Source organism: Camelina sativa, chromosome 1 (genome assembly GCF_000633955.1).
Source record: "Camelina sativa cultivar DH55 chromosome 1, Cs, whole genome shotgun sequence".
NCBI classification, from domain to species: domain Eukaryota; kingdom Viridiplantae; phylum Streptophyta; class Magnoliopsida; order Brassicales; family Brassicaceae; genus Camelina; species Camelina sativa.
In genome coordinates this window covers 7,704,783-7,727,231 of record NC_025685.1, presented here as the reverse complement: position 1 = coordinate 7,727,231, position 22,449 = coordinate 7,704,783, and the positions used below count along the sequence as shown (strand labels likewise).

The window sequence follows — 22,449 nt, the reverse complement described above, 5'->3', positions numbered from 1 at the left end:
TTTCTTCCCTCCAATGCTTCTTTTCTTTATTTTTACTGATGAAATTGGAAAACATCACTGGCGGGAATAAATAATTCAGGTTAATTCAATTATCTGATTTTTTTTTTTTTTTTAAGTACAAGATTGAGTCAAACAAGCCAATGCGTAGGAACGTTGTTCACATAATGGTAATTAAGTGCGGTAATGTGCGAACATGTCGCGCAAGATTATTCGCTTTACCATTCTGGGAGCGAAGAACGTAGACAAAAAAAAAGAAGTAAATTCCGCCTTATCCGTCTGAATGTCCTCCAAATAAGGCATAAAAGTTGGCCACTCGGCAGGCGAAGACACCATCTTCATTAAGTCGGAGCAGTCGGTGAGAAAAACAACAGATTGATTATCCGTCTCAATCATACAGCGCATAGCCCAAACAAGGGCTTCAATCTCGGCATGAAGAGGAGATAGACTACAGCGATGGTTGGCAGCACCCATAGTAGGAGCATCCCCCAGGGCGAAGTACAAAACCATCCTCTACCCGCATAACGATCTGTTGCTTTCCAAGAACCATCTACAAAACAAATATAGCTCGATAGAGACCTAGGAACCCGTAAGCCCCCACTACCACGATATCCTGCCGCAACGGGAACATCCTAAGCTAATACCCGATCATCCACTTGAGCCGCAACCCATGCTTTTGCCTCATCCTCCGCTAATCGCAAGATGGCTAGGGGATTGGAATCGAGGTTACCAAAAAGTTTATCATTACGCGCTTTCCAGATATACCACATAATCCAAGGGAAAAATTCATATTCTGGAACATTTGTAAACCGCCAAAAACGAAAATCCATATTTGTGAAAACAGACTCCAAGGGGAAAAAACCCGGGGCTGTTGGAAAATGCGACAAAGCCCAGACCTGTCTAGCTGGCGGGCATTCAAAGAGAGTATGATTAATCGTCTCCTCCTGAAAACCACACAAACCACATATGGCATCACAGCTCATACCGCGTTTGCAGAGATTTGCTGTAACCGCTACACAACCTGAAAGCACTTGCCACATAAAATGACGAAGCTTTGGTGGACACCTGATTTTCCATACAAAAGCCTGAATTAGAACTCCTATCAATAAAATTTGTAACTCGGAGCAAAGGGTCAGAAGACGGCCATGTGCTGAATTTTGCTGAATTTTGCTTTCGTATTATTAGTAGTCGACATATAAAATTTAAAGGGAGACAATGGTGGACAACGAGTCCCAAGTTCGGCTTGTCATTCAAAATGTCATAGCTATGGTGCACCCGTGCACCATGTGAGATAAAAGAAGACCTCAGGACGCCAGGATTCTTTATGACACTGCAATTTATCCTTGCTTTGATGTTTAGAGTCACACGTTCTTGTCCGACCATATTCTATATATAAAACTTGTTTTCCCCTCTGCCCCGATTATTGAGAACCTCCGCCTAGCTTCCATCTCCGGCACCGTCGAGACTCTTTCCTCCTTTTCATGGCTTGCTTCTTAAAGATCTCTCTTTTAATTTTGATTTGGCCACTTACTCAATCTTTTCAATTTCTCCCCGGTAAACCTCTTATCAACGGTGGCTTCTCTGGTAAATCTGAAAGGTTTTTCCCGGCGAAACCCCACTCATCTCAACCGTTGATAGCCCTATCTCTGTCGCACCTAAACCTAGAGAAACCTCCTTTGTCCAGCGGCGCTTCAACGCTCAAATCTGAGGCGCGTCTCTCTGATACCCCCAGATCTACAGATGTTGGATCTACTTTGTCTCCTCCTTCATACCTCCCTCTCTGGATCTCATCGCCGTTATTGACCTCCACACCTCCCTCTCCGGATCTCATCGCTGTTATTGACCTCCACACCTCCCCCCTCGATTCCAGTATGTTCCCTCGAGTTTCAGTTGTACGCTCTCGGGAGTCCTACCGTCAAAACGGCTCAATTCGGGCTTTGCTCCAGTGATGACATCGGGAATGAGCGGCTGCGGCGCAACCCTAACGTCCCTTGGTGCTCCTCGACTGGACCCTCTTGTACGCCAAATGGGCTTCGGCCCACTTATTTTCACATCGAGGCCCTGTGATCCAAACCTATTTCTTCAAAAGTCCAGGTTCGTTCTAAATATTTCATTGTTCTCCCGTAACATACATTTGTGTCGATACATGGAACCATTTGTCCGAAGACTGCATTTGGAACATAATCAATCAGTGTTGCTAGGGGGTACAATTCTTTTTTGAAAACCTTGCCATTTGAATCACCCAAGGGTACTACTCATATTTATCACTGTTTGAAGAAGTCCGACATTATGACCCCGTCTCTAAGGAGCGGTGGTTACCGAAAATTCTCCAACCTATCCTCCTCTCCATGTCATATGATCCTCGAGTCCTTTCAAAAGTGTTGCTGCATCTTATGTCTGGGATCCCAAAGCTTGAGGAAGAACGGCATTATGATCTCCTACCAATGGCGAGGAGATTACCGTACTTTCCTCAACCTTCTCCCACCATCTCCCTTGCTTCTCGAGCCATGTCAAAAGCAAACCATCAATAGCCGGAAGCTTATTCCCACAGCCCAAAGCTTGATGAGTTACGACATTATGATCCCATCGTATTCCTGCCATACAAGCCTATTTTTTCTAGTGCTAGAAGCTTCGCAAAACCTAACCATAGTCGTGACAACCCTAGAATCAACTCAAACCTTTCGACGCTTTTTACGAAAGCTTTTTGCTGGAGGAGGGGAACCCTCCGGACGTAGATGATATCATCACGACCTCTCTTTTGCAGAAAAAAGGATTGATCAAATTCTATAAGAAACGGTCTCTCCAACGCATAAATGGTTGGGAGCTGAAAATTTCCGAGCAATTGGAAGCCGCTTTCGATTTCGGCTATTACCTTCTCCATTACTAGACTGGAGGAGGTGTCCCGTACCCGGGTGCCATGGAGAATTAATGCATTAAATTCAGCAGACGCTTCCTCAGCTCCGAAGCTTGGTTTGTTTGTCTCGAAGATTGACAACGAGAGGAAACGTCCCCAGTGATCACGATTCAATTTGTTAAATGGAAACTGCGAACCTTACTAGTGGAGGTAGGTACTAGCCATTCCACAATGGCACTAACCTTTCCCGGATCAGCCTTGACGAAATTATTCCATCGAACATATTCCCCCCTGGATCTATTGAAGACGTTGCAACAAGTGTCGAAAAGGCCTCTCGTCGGTTGGTTGATTCTCGAAATCACCTCTTGAGATGAAATCCGTGAAGTTTTGACCTTGTTTTAGAAGCCGGGGGCATCCGATCACTGAATTGAACCCTCGGTCTCTAAGGAATGGTGATTACCGTAACATCTCCAAGCAAACCTTACCCAACCTTAAAGCTGAATCCACCCTCCCCTCTGCTAATGAGCAGACCTCTCCATTGAGCCTCTTGGCCATGGAACCTTTCTCAACGTCCCAATGTCTATTGATAAGAACAATTCTCCATGTCCACGTCTTGTCCGTGAATATGGCTTTGACTTCCCTTGGAATCGCTTGTGATTTGGTTGTTCACCGCCCTTGTCTCCGATATCTCTTGGAATTGTTGTCGAACTACCTATCCTTTTTATCGTCTTATGCTTATGGTTGTAACTTTCTTAAATTTGGTCTTGTATTGGAAGAAACTCTAAGCTTTGTAAGCTATTATCCGAATGAATGAATGAAACAAGACTTTTGAACAAAAAAAAAAGAGTCACATGTTCTTTTACATAAGGAAAAATGATGATTAGCTATACCAAATATAGGTCAACACATGACCACACATACAAACAATATATATATATTTTGTTAGCTATAAGAACTATTGTCATTACATAAGAATATGCATAAACAAACATGAGTTATCTGTACAACACCATAACTATCTAATTCCGATGATTTGTTTGCCAGAATTCGGTATTGACTAGCGTTAACCAATATTGACTGTATGTGTTTGCGCAAAAAAACAAAACAGTTATAGTTTGTTGTTAAATAGAACCATTAATTTCTATAAATTTCTACAAAGCCGAAGAGATGTGATGTGAGAATTTCTGATCGAATAATTTTTTTTTGTTCCAATCCAGTAAAAACAGTTATTATAGTCCAGAAAAAAAAACAATTATTCTAGAAGTTCNGAAGATTGACAACGAGAGGAAACGTCCCCAGTGATCACGATTCAATTTGTTAAATGGAAACTGCGAACCTTACTAGTGGAGGTAGGTACTAGCCATTCCACAATGGCACTAACCTTTCCCGGATCAGCCTTGACGAAATTATTCCATCGAACATATTCCCCCCTGGATCTATTGAAGACGTTGCAACAAGTGTCGAAAAGGCCTCTCGTCGGTTGGTTGATTCTCGAAATCACCTCTTGAGATGAAATCCGTGAAGTTTTGACCTTGTTTTAGAAGCCGGGGGCATCCGATCACTGAATTGAACCCTCGGTCTCTAAGGAATGGTGATTACCGTAACATCTCCAAGCAAACCTTACCCAACCTTAAAGCTGAATCCACCCTCCCCTCTGCTAATGAGCAGACCTCTCCATTGAGCCTCTTGGCCATGGAACCTTTCTCAACGTCCCAATGTCTATTGATAAGAACAATTCTCCATGTCCACGTCTTGTCCGTGAATATGGCTTTGACTTCCCTTGGAATCGCTTGTGATTTGGTTGTTCACCGCCCTTGTCTCCGATATCTCTTGGAATTGTTGTCGAACTACCTATCCTTTTTATCGTCTTATGCTTATGGTTGTAACTTTCTTAAATTTGGTCTTGTATTGGAAGAAACTCTAAGCTTTGTAAGCTATTATCCGAATGAATGAATGAAACAAGACTTTTGAACAAAAAAAAAAGAGTCACATGTTCTTTTACATAAGGAAAAATGATGATTAGCTATACCAAATATAGGTCAACACATGACCACACATACAAACAATATATATATATTTTGTTAGCTATAAGAACTATTGTCATTACATAAGAATATGCATAAACAAACATGAGTTATCTGTACAACACCATAACTATCTAATTCCGATGATTTGTTTGCCAGAATTCGGTATTGACTAGCGTTAACCAATATTGACTGTATGTGTTTGCGCAAAAAAACAAAACAGTTATAGTTTGTTGTTAAATAGAACCATTAATTTCTATAAATTTCTACAAAGCCGAAGAGATGTGATGTGAGAATTTCTGATCGAATAATTTTTTTTTGTTCCAATCCAGTAAAAACAGTTATTATAGTCCAGAAAAAAAAACAATTATTCTAGAAGTTCATTACTTTAATACAACATGTTTGCGGAATATATTGAAGTGGTTACAAGATTAGTTTTTTTCTTTTACGAAAGTATTCTGTAAATAAATACTAGCTAGGTTTGCATTTAAAATGTATCTTCAGATATCTTACCAGTATGAAATAATCGATAGTAGATACCCCGTAGTAGCCGAATAAACTCCCAACTGCACCGTTAATGGTTAACAGACACGATACCAAAAATGGCATATGTACCACACTCCTCGATGCAAGTGCGTTTTTCTGAGAGCGGTTAAAGTAAATGATTTGGATCGAAATTATAGGTGTGATTGTTCATATATGGGAGCATATTAGTTTTTTTGTTATTTGAATAATTTTTTTTTCCAAAATAGTGGATGAAGACAACAAATTTCATGTTGCTGAAGATTCCTAAAATATATTCATTATAATTTACATTTTTTGTATCTAATATTACATTTTTGTAGAGAAATTTCCTCAAACGGTTTTTTAACATCATAAAATTGAAAACATATTACATATTGTTTTTTTTAAACAAATAAACAAATAAAAAGTTAAGCAAAACATATGTAAAATATAACAAATAAAATAGACGATCATATGTAGTACTATCTTTTTTACACTTTTTGTTTTGACAGCTCCAATTTGATTGAATTCAACCAAAATTAACAATTGTGTACATACATTTCTAAAATTAAAATTAAAAAAAATGATTATAAATTCTGCATTTTTTCTTACCGCATGTAATATTGGGTAAATCGCTTGCCATTGGAAACGGAAAAATGAAGAGACTGATGATTGAGCAAGGCTCCTTGTACTGGCCAAATCCCCCATCCCAGCGTAGCTAGGAAAAATTATTAGTCCAATCATCTTGATACTTAGGTTGCTATCATTCACGATCACCTGCATATGGAATGCATATATAATTATATATTGATAATAGTTATAATAAAAATAAAATTGGGTACGTAAAAATTACTTACTTGTTTAGTACGGTGTTCTCCATCGAAAACAACCATCAAGTAAACGACGTGAAGTGCCGCTCGGAGGATATTGATCACAAGCTTCAATATGTTCCCCTGATGAGCCGCGTCAATTGCCCACAACACGTTCATGCACGCCAAAGTCACAAGATACGGTTCGTAATTCTCATTTTTCCTAATCTTTTCAGTTAACTCATTCATTGTCGTCCACCTATTTATTATATTAATACATATTACACATTCATTAATTCGTCGATCTAAGCACAATATTTAACAAAGGGAAATTAAAGAAGACTCACATTGGGTAAAGATACACACGGCCATCGAAATGAAATTGCCTTTGCAATATAACATGCAAAAAAAAAAAATGTTATAGCGAAAGAATTAGTACCTTGAATATAAATCGTATTTGTTGTATGTAAAAAAAAAGTGAATTAAAAGACAAAGAGTGTTATTATTCATTACCTATAACTTCGAAAACGTACATATTCAATCTGGAGAGCTTATTAATTTCTTTGGTAAAGTTGTATGTGTTTTAAGAATTAAGATGAATTATGAGTTATTGTGTTTGCATGCATGCTGTTTAAATAGCCACAAATATGACCATTATAGGTAGGCTAGCCTTAAGTCGTGTAAAAGTTTTAATATACTAATAGGGCAACAAGTTAATTAGTAATTTTGTTATATATGCTCATTTACTTGGATGGAAATCGTAATCACTTATAGATTGTACTAGGATTTAACCTATGGTATACCACGGGACAATTATTTAATTTTACTTATAATGATGTTTGATTTTAGCGGTATTTATTTTAGTAATAAAATTATATATTTTTAATTTTTAATCTTTTTATATTTAGTGATACGATTATTCTTAAAATTATTTCTAATTTTATCATGAAAAACACTAAAATTATGAATTATAACTGTTTGTATAATGTANAAAGATACACACGGCCATCGAAATGAAATTGCCTTTGCAATATAACATGCAAAAAAAAAAAATGTTATAGCGAAAGAATTAGTACCTTGAATATAAATCGTATTTGTTGTATGTAAAAAAAAAGTGAATTAAAAGACAAAGAGTGTTATTATTCATTACCTATAACTTCGAAAACGTACATATTCAATCTGGAGAGCTTATTAATTTCTTTGGTAAAGTTGTATGTGTTTTAAGAATTAAGATGAATTATGAGTTATTGTGTTTGCATGCATGCTGTTTAAATAGCCACAAATATGACCATTATAGGTAGGCTAGCCTTAAGTCGTGTAAAAGTTTTAATATACTAATAGGGCAACAAGTTAATTAGTAATTTTGTTATATATGCTCATTTACTTGGATGGAAATCGTAATCACTTATAGATTGTACTAGGATTTAACCTATGGTATACCACGGGACAATTATTTAATTTTACTTATAATGATGTTTGATTTTAGCGGTATTTATTTTAGTAATAAAATTATATATTTTTAATTTTTAATCTTTTTATATTTAGTGATACGATTATTCTTAAAATTATTTCTAATTTTATCATGAAAAACACTAAAATTATGAATTATAACTGTTTGTATAATGTATATTTAATCAAAATAATTAACTGTTTTATTTATTTAAAATAATACTATTTGTTTGATATATAATTATTTAATTTAATTGATTGTTTATTTTTCAGTGTATACAGTTTAATGATTGATTTTTCTATTTTTTTATTTTGGAATACATATATAGAAAAGAAATTTGCTATTAATAAGGAATTTAAGTAGAATTAATTAGTTTCTATAAAAAAATTGATTTTGTCAATTTACCATATTTTACTTCTTGCTTTTAGTGCAATTTTGTAGGGACTAAAATTTTAAATAAGCAAAATTAAAAGGGTAGAACCCAAAATGTACTTCAAAAATGTATATATAGATTAGATTTTCAGTTTAGGAAATTTATTAATGTTAATATAATTATTGAGATTGTAAACTTTAGTTATAGAAAATTTGTGGTATATCATTTAAATTTGAGAGTAACTAGCATCAATAAAATAGTTTTGGAGATTTAATGAGTTAAAACTTTAATGGGTAGAGTTGTTTTTGGAAAAATCGGAATGTATAAATGTTGTTAAGATTTTATGGCAATAAATGTAACAAATGTTAGTCAATTTAAGAAAGTTTAGTATTTGAGTTTCTCTCCAATGTTATTTATGAAATTTCTTTAGGGGTTATTGTTGTAAATAAAAAATTAAATAACTAAAACTGTTAATATAGATACCATCATAACAAACTTATAAATTTATAATCCAAGTGATGAACAACTTTAATAACACGTTTTCCAATATTTTTTACACACACCCCAAATTAGTATTTAGGTTGATTGATATTTATTCTTTTTTTTTTGTTTTTTTTGTTTTTATTTACTTTATAGAAATTAACATCTCCAAGTTGCTCATACACATAAACAAGTAATTTTGTATCATCCAAGTTAGGAACAACTTTTTTTTTTTTTTTTTGATCAAAGTTATGAAAAACTTTAATAACACAACCCAATTTTGTGTTATATATATATATATATATATATATATTACACACTCTTATAGAAATTACTCTTATATATAGCTAACATCTCCATTTGCACAAAAAAAAAGGTAACATCTCCAAGTTGCCCGTCCCAATCTTCCAATACGTCGGGCCTAGACGTAAATTTGGTTAGAGACGACTCCATTCTATAAAAAAATTAAAAAAATATTTCAAAAATTCCACCGATTGATTGTTTTTTTTTTTTTTTGTTCAAATCACCGATTGATTGCTAAAATATCATTATCACTCTGCAGTCTCAGCTAAATTATTTTTTATGAATATATATACAACGAGAACAAATACATTGTGATTTTCAAGTTTAAATGAATTGATACCGTGGAGAATATTGATGTGAGAACTTTTTTTTATAGATTTTGGGTTTTTTTTTTTTTTCTATAAGTCTCTCATTTTAGAGTGTACGTTCTATCCCTAATGAAATTAACGGTACCTATATGAGTTGTATCATTACTTTTGAATGTTTTTTTTTGGTTAGTGAATTCAGTTGATGAAAAAGGTAGAAAGATAAAGTAAGACATATGTATCATGTAATAGGATAATAATTAATTCAGTTAAGCGTATCCATAAATGTGAGAGGCAAACATGTATTATTTTCAAATAACAAAAAAGTAATCTATCCGTTATTATTTATTTATTAGTTTTGTTTTCTTTGAAACTAAAACATTAATTATTAATTATATAAACACTCTTTAACCAATGATAAAATAATATGCAAAATATTAAAAGTCAAAAACAATTAAAAACTAATTAATTATGCATTGAAAACTGAAATATTCATAGAATTTCTATGAAAATTACCATTCTAAAGGATCAATCAACTATTAAAAAAACTGAGGGAGCAGTATTTTTCAATATATATATATATATATATATCCAAATTTTAACTATTTGACAAACAAATTAAAAGAAAAAATTGAAAAGAAATAATACCTCACAAAACAAGGAAGTTAAAGAAAACAATTTCAAGATAATATTCCAAATTTCTTTGTCCAAAAAAAAATATATACATAAACTATTATTAGGATAATAATTTAACAAACTATACCATAACGAGGTTTCATTAAATCTAAAATTCAAATTTCCATAAACCTTTTTAGATAGAAAAGAAAGGGAAAGAGAAAAAAAAATTCAGCAAAGTAGAGAAGACAACAACAATGAGGAAGCTCTTCATCTTCTTCTCCTTCCTCCTCTACACAGTCACAACCCTAACATTTCCGCCATTAACAACCTCAGCATCAACATCGTGCCGTACACTATGCGGCAACATCCCAATAAATTACCCGTTCGGCATCGACGTCGGCTGCGGATCTCCTCAGTTCAAAGCAATGTTCAATTGCTCCACCGATCTATATTTCACCACTCCTTCCGGAAGCTACAAAGTCCAGAGCATCGATTACGAGAAGAACACTATGGTAATCTTCGATCCGGCCATGTCTACTTGCTCGATTCTTCAGCCTCACCACGATTTCAAGATGTCTGATATACAGAACGCTCTTATCAGACCTTCGTACGACACCGTTTTCGCGCTCCTCAACTGTTCCAACGACTCTCCGGTTCATAATCGTTACCGGAATCTCTGTTTTAATGCCGCCGGCCACTCTTGCGACGAGCTTTATAGCTCTTGTACCTCATTTCGCATCTTCAATACTACAACACCCTCTGGTATGAACTCAATTTTTGGTATTTGCTCTTAATTAATCCCTAATTCGAACGATTTGAATTAATGTATCGATTTTTTTCCCCCAAATTTTGAAATCTGTGTGTATTCAGGTAATAGTACGGTTCATACAACGCCGTATTGTTGTTTCACTAGCTACGATACGGTGCGGGTGATGAGTATGAACATCTTGGACTGCTCGCATTACACCACGGCGATTGACAACGGGAAAATGAGAGGCGTGGCTCCTTTGGATTGGTCCTATGGAATCGAGCTTTCGTACGCGGTGCCGGAGATTGGTTGTGACCGTTGCCGGGAGTCAGGTGGCACTTGTGGTTTCGACGCGGAGACGGAGATTTTTCTTTGCCAATGTCCCGGTTCCAACAACAACAACCCTACGAGGGAATGTGGTAATTACCGTTTCAGTCCCTCATTATTTACTTATTTATTAATTTCAAACAGAGTGCATAATTTTTCGTGATCAATTTAGTCCTAATTAGACAACAATACATTTCTTAGATGTAGTTTAGACTGCAGTAATCGTTGGTTAGATTGAACTGGTTTGTTAGATTCTTTTAATATGTTAGATTTTGAGACGTTACATTGTATTTTTTTTTGTTCTATTTCAGGTGGAGGTATGACTAATCAAGGAGGGTTTACTTCTACCAACTTAAATCATACAACAATTCTCTTGATCATGTTCATGTATTTTGTTTATTCCATTCTGTGACATATTCATATATTAATTTTCATTTTATTAATATATGGACTATTTTTGGATTAAATTCATCTTTCATTTCATTTTTTTAATTAATATCAGCTGAAAGAAATTAGTTCGTAACATAATCTGCATGTAATCATGGTAAACGACAGATTAATCGCATGTACATCACAATAAATTGTATTTAACAAACCATATTTTTTTTCCAATTTTATTAATTGAATTCAAAATTTAGTAAAACACCAAAAGGTTCAGCTATTGACTAGGATCTCAAACGTCACAATTAACGACTAATTAGAATGAGGATGTCGAATGAAGAATCTGGAACACTTTATTAATTATGCAAATGATGGAAAAGTTAACATACTACTGTTACTGTACAGTAGTACTAATAAACATCAAATTTGAAAACGGAGATAATGAGAGGGTATATTCGTATTATCGAAGAAGTAGAAGGGTTCATCGTCAGAAAAATTAAAGTTTCTAATTTTGAAAATCCACTCCCCCCAATTCAAATCTGAGACTGAGAGAGAGAGAGAGAGAGAGAGATTGAAAGGGACTCAAACAGCTCTCGAAACTTCAAAAAAAGCGCTGGGTTAGTTTACATTATTAATTTAATTCGTCCTCAAAGCTTCTGAACAAGTTGCTCCTTTCTTCCAGAGTGTGAAGTTTGAATCGTCTTCTTTAATCTTTCCGCATGCTGAAAGAGAGCCGAAGCTAGTGCCTCTCGATCTACCATGTCTCGAAACGTTCCCAGAATCGAGATGCCGGAATCGGAAGAGAACGTGTTCGCGAACTTGTCTCTGTTTTCGCCGTCAAGAGCTCCTCTTAATTCGATACCAGATCCAAATCAGCTTCAGATGGCGAATCATCTATCCGAATTCGATTTGGTTCAGAAATTGGAAAGCACGAGAACGCAGCATCAACGAGCACTGGGTCCGGAGAAGAGATTCGATGTTTCGGAAGGTAGAGCTGGGATTGCGAGTGGTATGCATGATTCGAACCCTAAGATTGTTGGCCGGAAGTCTCGGTCGGAGCCTAACTCTGCGCAGAGTACGCCCACTAGGAACGGTGCTAGGGTTTCTCTTGGTGGGGGTTGTGCTACCGGCGCACGAGTTGTTCAGTCTTTTGGTGGAAGAGGAACGAGCTCGTTTGCGAGGATTCCAAGGGGGATTTCTATGGCTGAGTCTGTTAGCTTTGCGTTAACAACTCCACATTTTGAGCTCAATGAAGATCATTCGTTTTGGAAAGAGCACAATGTGCAGGTTGGTGCATTGTTGAGGAGACTCTCGATCAATTAGGTTTTTTTTTTTTTTTCGGAACTTACTAACTTAGGGGTCTTCTAATATGGTGTAGGTTTTGATAAGGCTGAGGCCATTAAGTACAATGGAAAGGGCTAGTCAAGGACATGGTAGGTGTTTGAAACAGGAGAGTCCACAAACATTGCTCTGGTTAGGCCATCCAGAGACCAGATTCACCTTTGACCATGTTGCCAGTGAGGCAATATCTCAGGTAAGCTTCATCTCAAATTCATGTAGTTCCACTTGAAAGTGAACATTATAGCTAGCTTCAGAGGCTTTTTGTATGTGATGTAGTTACCTATAATGTTCTGGATGCGTGTTCTCTTGATTTTCAGGAAAAGCTATTTCACGTTGCTGGACTGCCCATGGTGGAGAATTGCTTGTCTGGTTACAATAGCTGTGTGTTCGCCTACGGTCAGGTGAGATCATAAATGATGATATGTTTCATGTTTCTGCTAGTTAGAATTTCCATGGTGCAAAATTAAGAAACTTAACTTCCTCTCATGTAGACTGGTAGTGGCAAGACTTATACTATGATGGGAGAGATATCTGAGGTTGAGGGAAGCCTTGGTGAAGACTGCGGAGTTACTGCTCGTATTTTTGAGTATCTGTTCTCAAGAATTAAAATGGTAGTTGCCTAACTTACTCTCGACGAATCACTTCAAGCCAATATATATTTCAGTACTAAAAAGGGTCTTTTATAACAGGAAGAAGAAGAAAGGAGAGATGAAAACTTGAAATTTAGTTGCAAATGTTCTTTTCTTGAGATATATAACGAGCAGATAACCGACCTCTTGGAACCATCGTCAACCAATTTGCAAGTAATTCAATTATTTTCCTCCTACACTTGGTTATTATATATCAGTCTGGTGCCTTTTTGTTTTTGTTTTTGTTTTTGTTTTGGGATAGGTCATAACCTTGAATTCCATATTTTAGCTCAGAGAAGACTTGGGAAAAGGAGTATATGTTGAAAATCTTGTAGAACATAATGTGAGAACTGTTAATGACGTTCTAAAGCTTCTACTACAGGCAAGACGTCCATACCCAAACATTCTGTTAAGAGTTTTAAGTGTTCAAGTATTTAACTTGATATGTTTTCCTTATGCTCAGGGAGCAACTAACCGGAAGATTGCTGCAACCCGTATGAACAGTGAAAGCAGCAGATCCCACAGCGTTTTCACGTGTACAATCGAGAGCCTCTGGGAGAGAGATTCTCTAACTCATTCAAGATTTGCCAGACTAAACTTGGTCGATCTGGCTGGTTCTGAAAGGTAGCTTGTACTTTTTACTGTGTTTACTTTTGCATCTTTGACTGCTGAAATTATTTTTGATATATATACAGGCAGAAAAGCTCAGGTGCAGAAGGTGATCGCCTAAAAGAAGCAGCAAATATTAACAAATCCTTATCTACTTTGGGGTAATCATAACAGACACCTGTTTACGTGTCAGTGTCTGCCCTATGCTTTTTATTGTCATGAACTGTTTTCTGTTGTACATTGCCAAGCGTCTCAACTCTCAGGTCAAAATAATATGTGTATGTTTGATGGAGAAAATTTGTGAAGAAACTGAATATATGCAAAGCAAGAAAGAATGGCGATAGTTTAATGGCTTTTAGGTCTTTGGCAACTTAAAATTTATTATGAACTTTTAGACAATCTTATTACAAGATAAGATGCCAACAACTTCTGACACCTTTAGCGATCTTTGTAGCTACTAATACTTTTCCATTCATTTGTCAATTTAGCTTAGTGATAATGTCTCTGGTGGATTTGGCACATGGGAAGCATAGACATGTTCCCTATAGAGATTCTCGACTTACCTTTTTACTGCAGGTATGACTATTAGAGTACTACATCCTTCATTTCTTTTCTCTGTTGCAATTGCATGGGGACTGACTTACAGATATGGTTTCAGGATTCTCTAGGGGGTAACTCCAAAACAATGATAATAGCTAATGTCAGCCCATCTCTTTGGTTTGTACCAAAAGTCATTCTTGTTTAATAATAATGGGTTTACATTGTCTTGTGTATTTCTAATTGTTATCGTCTTATTGCAGCTCTACAAACGAAACCCTCAGCACGCTGAAGTTCGCGCAACGGGCAAAACTAATCCAGAATAATGTAGTTAGAAATATTCATTGATTACGATCTCTTCTATGAAAGTTTGACCTGATATAAGGCTGCTTCACTCTGATTTTCCAGGCTAAAGTCAATGAAGATGCCTCTGGGGATGTTACAGCACTCCAACAGGAAATAAGAAAGTTAAAGGTATCAATTATTGACAAATTGCATCAAACAGCAAACTTTCCTACGTCTCATGCGTAGTCATGTGAGGTCATATCAAAACCTTTTCATGTATTCAAACAGGTCCAACTGTCTTCCCTTGTGAAGAACCATGACTCAAGTGGGGCTCTTTCAGACTGCATATCTTCTCATGAAGAATCCAGATACTCTGTTACATCTAAAGTAGCAGGAGAAATAAGACAAGACAAGTGTCACTGTCAGGTGCACAATTCACTGAGAAAAAAGGTATTTTTGCAACAAATTTGTGGATATCTTGCGACTATGATACTGAACTGGCTTGAAAACTGTATAACAGGTGAAAAATATGAAAGATAATTTGATTGGTGCTCTCAGAAGGGAAAAGGTTTCTGAATCTGCCCTTCAGAAGTCCGAGGCTCAGATTGAGCGTATAGACTGCTTGGTTAGTTTGTTACACAGACAGTTCAATTTCGTATTTTGAAAGGATATATCCTAGACAGAGACATCTCATGATGCAAACGAAATAGGTTACATCTTAGTTCATCTTATATTTTGACCCTTCATTACAGGTTAGAGACATGGAAGAAGATGCCAAGCGCATTAAAATAATGCTTAATCTTAGGGAAGAAAATGTTGGCGAGATGGAATTCTGTACGTCTGGTTCATTGATGACAAAAGAGTGTCTCATTGAAGAAAATAAAACTCTAAAAGGAGAGATCAAGCTTCTCCTCGATAGCATTGACAAGAATCCAGAGTTGACACGTTCGGCCTTGGAGAACACCAAGCTCCGGGAGCAGCTACAACGGTAAATCACCTATTAACTGTTTTGGAAGAGTCTTTCTTATTTTGAAACGTTCTATACCCTGATTTTTACTTTCTTTACAGATATCAGCAATTTTATGAGCATGGGGAACGAGAGGCATTGCTTGCTGAGGTGACGGGACTACGTGACCAGGTTTGAGAATGCCTTTACCAAATGGACTTTACGCAATAAATCAAGCTGAACTTTTTTCACTTCTCATGCAGCTTCTTGATGTTCTTGAAGGAAAAGATGATTCCTTTTCTAAACACACAATGAAGGTTTGGGGAAAATAAACTATTTGTTATTTTTATTTCCTGGAAACTGTCGTTGCTGGTTTCTTATGCGTGAACTTTGATAACGCTGTAGGAGAACGAAATGGAGAAGGAATTTGAAGACTGCAGAAACATGAACTCTAATTTGATCAGGTAATATAAAAAATTATATGAAATTTAATTATCTTTTGTGAAGGTTTGATATCGCATGGAAAATTATTTACCCTGCTGCATTTTTCTGTTATGTGGTGGGATGTAGAATGAAATAACTTTTGAGTTCTCTGTTGCATAATTATCTAAAAGTATCATCCTATTCTTGGAATGTTTCTACATACGTCCATAACCCTGTTGTACCCTAATTCTGCTATGGCTTGTGTTTGTTAATATTTTAACGTTGAACCTGAAACTTTTTCATTATTCAAGTTTGATTAAATTGGAAAAGAAGCCTGCTATGGTACTGTTTCTTATGTTTTGGTGTTGCTAATCAATGCAGAGAACTAGATGAAGTACAAGCAGGACTTGGAAGATACTTGAATTTCGATCATATACAATCCAACTTTGTAAGAATTCAGAGTGACAGTGAGATGATTGTTATAAAATTTTCTTTGCTGGTGGTTTATCTTTGTTGTACCTTTTGCAGGTTGCGTCTTCCACCAGAGGAGTTGAGCCGGTTAATCAAGCTCATAAGCAGGTTTGTTGAGTGAATATTTGTACCATAAGAATCATAGTCTGAATAGTTTTACTTACATGTATTAAAAATTGGTTTGCATACTTAAAATTGCTTTATAGGGAAGATCGTTTACCGCCCTTTCTTTCCATTGAAACAGGCAGAAACCATGCCAACTATAAGTGAAACCCAAGAGGAGGTGGCTATTTCAGAGAGTAAAAACTGCAGCAACATTGGTAATCCTGATGGCAAAGGGGTTAGGCTTCTAAATGAACCGCATGATGTGCTAGAGGAGAATAATAGATCCAGCATAGAAGGTTATGACATGGAAAGTGAAGTTGTACCCAGCATAGAAGGTTATGACACGGAGTTATGTGGCATGGTCAATAATAGAGATGCACTAGTGAAGAAGACAGATGAGGGGATAGACCGGTCAATTTTGCAGTTCAAGTTAGGAAAATTAATGAAGGACCTCGAGGAGGCCAGAACACTGAATTGTCAATACGAAAAAGAGTATAAGTCGCAATTATCTCAACAAGAAGACATTGAAGTAGTCCGTGAGCAAGTCGAGACAGAAACTGCCAGAACCATTCTTGAGTTGCAGGAAGAGGTGACTGCTCTCCAGTCTGAATTTCAAAGTAGAATCTGTAACTTGACCGAGGAAAACCAGTCGATGAAAGATACTATAACTGCAAGAGAGGCAGAAACAAGAGCACTTAACCAAGACTGGGAAATGGCTACCTTAGAACTAACAAATTTCATCGTCGATGGGTCTAAATCCATAAAAAATGCTTCTAGACAGATTGAAAGTATAATCTGTTCGTTTCCACAAGTGAATGCGTGGATAGGTGATTATGTTGAGAAGGCTGCAAAAAGTTGTATAAAAAAGGAAGAAACAATTTTACTTCTACAGAAAAGCTTGGAAGATGCACGGACATTAGTAGCAGTGATGAATTTGAAGCTGAATTCCTTAAAGGGCGCAACAATTGCTCTCAACGAATTTCAACTAGGTGGCAATTCTGCCAACACTGAAGAGGGTTTCCACTTGAATAATGAAATAGACAGGAAGAGCAACTTGAAAGCAAGGCAGTATTCTGTTCTGAAAACAGAACGACATGCCGAAGCTGCTTTTGCTGTTACAAAATGGCTTTCTGATTCTAGAAATCAACACCAGATGCTGGAAATAGTACAAGATCAATCAGTAAAAGATGGTGGTACATTAATCTCTGCTTCTCCTGGTGCTGATATTAGTTTGTCAAAGGATGGATATCTAAGTGATGCAACATATCCATATCCAAAGGGTGATGAGCTTTCAACATCAAGCTCTGACTTTTCAAACTGTAAATGGCAACGTGATTGTGCACTGAACGTAAAATGTCAAGGAGTTTCAAGTTCTGGATCTGACGCTCAAGATAGTAACAACAAGACTACATCAGCAGCTTTGATTGCTAAGAGTGGTTCTGCACATAGTGTTTTCTGTGGAGGTATACATTTGCTTGTTTTCGCTTATTCACCATTTTACATTTAAGATCTGAAATGAGTAAAATCTTGAATGACTAGACCACCAGTTTTATTTTATATGTAGACTTCTAGAGAAAGAAGCTTAAAATTTTGTTTTATGCAGAGGGGAGGCAGTCAGTAGAAAAGCCATTGGCTATTATGATGGGGAAAGCAGGAACGCAATGCAAATTCAGTAACCCGGTAAGCTTTTCGTTTCACTTTGTGAAGATATATAAAGAAATTGGTTACATGTCAATAACAAAGTAAACCTCTGAACTTATATCTATGCAGCTTTCTTCCGAGGCATGTATGGGTCTTATGCAGAGAATGGATCCTGTTAGAAGTTTCTTCGATCGATTTGAGGAAGTCAATGCTACCATGAAAGAAGCTGATCTCACACTATGTGAATTAGTAAAGGCCAATGAAAAATCAAATCATGTTACAGAAATGTGGATTCAAACCCATGGAGAGCTAATAGTTAAGGAAAAAACTCTGATGGATGATCTTGAACTGGTAAAGTCTACACTATCCGCATGTGAAGAAGAAAATCAAATCTTGCTAAATCAAACACACTCCACTTTGGCGGACATGGAAAATTCAGTGTCTTTGCTTGAAGAATATTTTCTGGAAACGAAAAGAGGAGTAGAAGAAACATTAGAGGCTTTGTTTTCCGATGTCCTTTTAGCTGGAAAAGATCTTCTCCAATTGATTTCCAACTCAAGACCATCGCTTGAACAGACTGTATCTGAAACCATGGAGAGAGAGTTCACCATGTATGCAACATACCAATGCCACATTGGGAAACTGATCGATCAAATTTTGGATCAGAGAAAACAGGTTATCACTCCCCACCTTTCAGGCCAAGAAAATCATCAGTCAGTGAAAATTAATGCCATTGGGTATAATGCTGAAGATGAAGTCACTGGAAAGCAAAACAGAGCAGAGATCGTTACATGTTTAGAAAATAATGTTCAGTCACATGAGAGCCTATTATATGAGAACTTGTATCTGAAAAAGGAGCTTGAGAGAAAAGAGGCTTTGTGCGAAGGCTTGCTTTTTGATTTGAAGCTACTTCAGGAATCAGCATCAAACAAAAGAGATATCAAGAATGAAATGGATGAGCTGTTTGACGCATTATGCAAAGTACAGCTAGAGCTGGAGCTGAAAGCAATTCAAGTTCATGATCTTTTTGTTCGTAACGAGAATCTTGAAAGTTGCTCCATTGACTTAAAGTCAGATCTAGAGCAGGCCAAAGAGAGGATACAAATTCTTGCGGAGCAGAATGATGAGTTAAGGGTCCTCGTTAGTGATCTCTGTACGGAAAAGGTTGCAGCTGAGGAGGGAATGGACGAACAAAAGGATCTTGTCAGAAGGTTGGAAAAAGAAATCCTTCACTTGACTACTACAGCAGAGAAGCAATTGCTTTCTGCGGTCAAGTCCATTGAAGCAAATTTGGAAAAAACCTGTGATGAGAAAGATCAGCTTGTTGAGGAAATATGTTCGTTAAATAATAAGCTTGAGTTGGCCTATGCTATAGCTGATGAAAAAGAAGCAATTGCGGTAGAGGCTCGTCAGGTATGTAACTTGGAGCCTTTTGTTTCTAGATGAATCATTTGATCCTTAGCACAATTGAAGGGTTAACAAGAATTAAAACTTGTTCTTGTGTAGGAATCTGAAGCAAGTAAAATATATACTGAACAAAAGGAAGAGGAGGTCAAGATTCTAGAAATTTCTGTTGAAGAACTTGAGCGTACGATAAATATATTAGAAAGACGGGTTAGTGTTCTTTGTTTGTCATTCTCTATATCTTAAAGGTATTGCATGAACTCTTATACTTACTTATATGTGAGCTATTTTGGCTTCCAGGTGTCTGATATGGATGAGGAAGTTAAAAGGCACCGTACCACCCAAGATTTGTTAGAGACAGAGCTGCAAGCTCTCAGACAGAGATTGTTTAGATTTGAAAACTTCACTGGTGTGGTAAAAACCAATGAATGCATAGAGGAATATAAGAGCCACATAAGGTCAGCCAACCTAATCCTACTCAAGATATTTGTTTCTCTTGTATATCTTTCTTGGCGAAGACTAAATTTGGTAAAAATAAATGTGTTTTAGGTCGACAGAGCAGAGTCAGATACAAGTCATTCAGAAGGAAGTAGCCGAGAAAACCAAAGAGGTGTGTTATATTATTGGAATGCCCGGCTTAATTTCTCCATGTAATTTCCTGATATTTGCGAAAATGATTATTGTTTGTTTATTTACTTCTACCTTGTCTTTCCTCACTTACAGATTAAACAGCTAAAAGAGTATATCTCCGAAATTTTACTGCATTCTGAGGCCCAAGCATCTGCTTACCAAGAGAAGGTATTAGATTTGTAGACTTAAGCAGTACTCGGCACTGTGATTGTTAAATAATCTAGCACCAGCAAAGTACTGTTTCCATGCTACACATTTTGCGCATATTTGTGTCTCTGTTGGCGTTCTTGCTAAAAATCATGTCATGATTTAAAAAATATCAAGTCAAGAATTGTAATTATTTCTGATTTCTATTGTGGTGATCTGAAGGAGGCAAAATTTGATAACAATGGCGTATATTTCGATAAGAACCTGGAAGGGTTATTTTCCTTAATTTGTAGCTCATATAGTTTCTTTGTTTCTAATCTCAACAGTATAAGACTTTGGAGGTTATGATTCGAGACTACAAACTAGAGGACTCAAGTTCGTCAGCTGCTGAGACCATATCACATAAAACTGATAAAAGCTCTATAAAGAGTAGAGGTTCAAGTTCACCCTTTAGATGTATAGTTGGGATGGTACAACAGATGAAACTGGAGAAGGATCAGGAATTGGCCATGGCAAGGGTTCGTGCTGAAGAATTGGAGTCATTGCTAGCTGTTAAACAGAAAGAGGTTCAGGCTACCTTCATTTGATTGTTCTTTTCATCTGGAGTGCTCACAGATTTTTAAATGAACGTGTTGCCAGCAGATTAGTTTCTATTAACCTTGATTCGGTTTAAAGAGACTCAGTGAATATTTTCTTGCTGGAACAGGTTTGCACATTGAACACGAGGATAGCTGCAGCTGATAGCATGACTCATGATGTTATTCGGGATTTACTTGGTGTGAAAATGGACATAACCAGCTATGCTGTAAGTATATCAGATTATAAGCCATCTTCAAAAGACTTCATATGCACCTTTTCTAAATGTATCGGTTTCTCTGTTGGGATGTTTCAGGACTTGATTGACCAGCACCATCTCCAAAGAGTGGTTGAAGAGGCTCAGAAACAGGCTGAAGAGATCCTCTCCAAGGTGATGATGCTATATGCTTAATGGCATCTACTTACATTATTAATTGGTTTTCAATTTTGTTATTGATACTTTTTTCTTCTCTTTTAATTTCAGGAGCAAGAAATCATCAACCTGAAGAGACATATTGATTCTCTTCTTAAGGAAAGAGAAAGGTTAGGCCTGTTCTACTGATACTAGAACTGTTATATCACGAACCAAAGTGCTAATTTTCTCTCGGAATGTTCCTGCTTTTTGTGGACAGTTGCATGTCAGAGTTGAACAAGAAAGATACAGATGTTCTTGCGACACAGATATCTTTGGACCAACTACAAGAGCGAGTTCAGTTGCTTTATATGCAAAACGAAATGCTCAAGGTAAGCAGGAGTTTCTTCTAGTACTCTCACCACCAGCTCTATTTATTTTATGTGTTTTCCTTAATTCACTGATTCTTTCTATCTTCCGTTTGCAGAATGACAAGAGCAATTTGCTGAAGAAGTTAGCTGAACTTGATAGAACAATCCACGATGCACGGGCCAGTAACCATCGTGCTCCACAGACAACAAAGGTACGTATAACGGAACCAAACCAAAGAATAATTGCGAAGAACTCAACGGTTGATTCTAAGATTCTGAATCTCGTTTTATGGAACAGGATACAGTGTCGTTCAACCTTGCTGATACTGATTATACCAAGAGACTGGAAAACGCTCAGAAGCTTCTTTCCCATGCAAATAACGAATTGGCAAAGTATCGGAAAACGAGCAATAACCACCCATCTACAAGAACTCAAGGACAGAGCTCCAGTACAAGATATCGGTAAGTAAATGTTCTCAAAGCTTCTCTTCCCCTTGGCTTGTTCTTGAGAGTATATATCGCACGGTTCAAACCTATGAAGCTAGTCCAGCAATCTGAACAACGCACAGGTTCTGAAACTGCGACAAAGCAAATCAGATTGTAGAGTGTTTTGTATGGCTTGATCGTTCCACTTCCAGTAGCTTGATGGAATTACGTTCTTGGAATGTTTTCTTTAATTTTGTGTGTGTTAAGTTGGAATTGTTGTGTATATATAACATGTCGCTGCAATTGGCCTGTTGTCGTTGTTGTATTATATGTTTATATTTCTATAAAGGAAGAGATTCTCTTTTCTTTCTTTCTCCTTCATC

The 22,449-nt window shown here is 36.5% G+C and overlaps 2 protein-coding genes across 2 annotated transcripts; both read left to right on the top strand.

The window, feature by feature from the left end:
- Positions 9,942–11,257, top strand: LOC104782287. Its single transcript, XM_010507173.2, has 3 exons — positions 9,942–10,479; positions 10,588–10,884; positions 11,104–11,257. The coding sequence occupies exons 1-3, from the start codon at positions 9,972–9,974 to the stop codon at positions 11,202–11,204; spliced, it is 906 nt and encodes a 301-aa protein (XP_010505475.1). The 5' UTR covers positions 9,942–9,971; the 3' UTR covers positions 11,205–11,257.
- On the top strand, positions 11,700–22,436 carry LOC104782268 (kinesin-like protein KIN-12C). The gene is made up of 34 exons (XM_010507154.2): positions 11,700–12,460; positions 12,552–12,707; positions 12,832–12,915; positions 13,006–13,125; positions 13,204–13,317; positions 13,433–13,525; positions 13,607–13,767; positions 13,839–13,913; positions 14,241–14,328; positions 14,411–14,469; positions 14,553–14,616; positions 14,698–14,763; positions 14,863–15,024; positions 15,095–15,199; positions 15,327–15,562; positions 15,643–15,712; positions 15,784–15,837; positions 15,926–15,984; positions 16,325–16,391; positions 16,472–16,522; positions 16,659–17,982; positions 18,123–18,199; positions 18,290–19,573; positions 19,667–19,774; positions 19,865–20,022; positions 20,114–20,174; positions 20,288–20,362; positions 20,668–20,907; positions 21,048–21,146; positions 21,234–21,308; positions 21,402–21,460; positions 21,550–21,661; positions 21,757–21,852; positions 21,939–22,436. The coding sequence occupies exons 1-34, from the start codon at positions 11,933–11,935 to the stop codon at positions 22,104–22,106; spliced, it is 6,348 nt and encodes a 2,115-aa protein (XP_010505456.1). The 5' UTR covers positions 11,700–11,932; the 3' UTR covers positions 22,107–22,436.

What these genes read in the sequence shown, in the direction of transcription:
- LOC104782287 (XM_010507173.2), top strand. Translation starts at nt 9,972, where the DNA reads ATGAGGAAGCTCTTCATCTTCTTCTCCTTCCTCCTCTACACAGTCACA. An exon ending in CAATACTACAACACCCTCTG is followed by an intron (nt 10,480 to 10,587) that starts GTATGAACTCAA and finishes GTGTGTATTCAG; the next exon opens with GTAATAGTACGGTTCATACA. An exon ending in CAACCCTACGAGGGAATGTG is followed by an intron (nt 10,885 to 11,103) that starts GTAATTACCGTT and finishes GTTCTATTTCAG; the next exon opens with GTGGAGGTATGACTAATCAA.
- LOC104782268 (XM_010507154.2), top strand. Translation starts at nt 11,933, where the DNA reads ATGTCTCGAAACGTTCCCAGAATCGAGATGCCGGAATCGGAAGAGAAC. An exon ending in GGAAAGAGCACAATGTGCAG is followed by an intron (nt 12,461 to 12,551) that starts GTTGGTGCATTG and finishes AATATGGTGTAG; the next exon opens with GTTTTGATAAGGCTGAGGCC. An exon ending in AATGTCAGCCCATCTCTTTG is followed by an intron (nt 14,470 to 14,552) that starts GTTTGTACCAAA and finishes GTCTTATTGCAG; the next exon opens with CTCTACAAACGAAACCCTCA.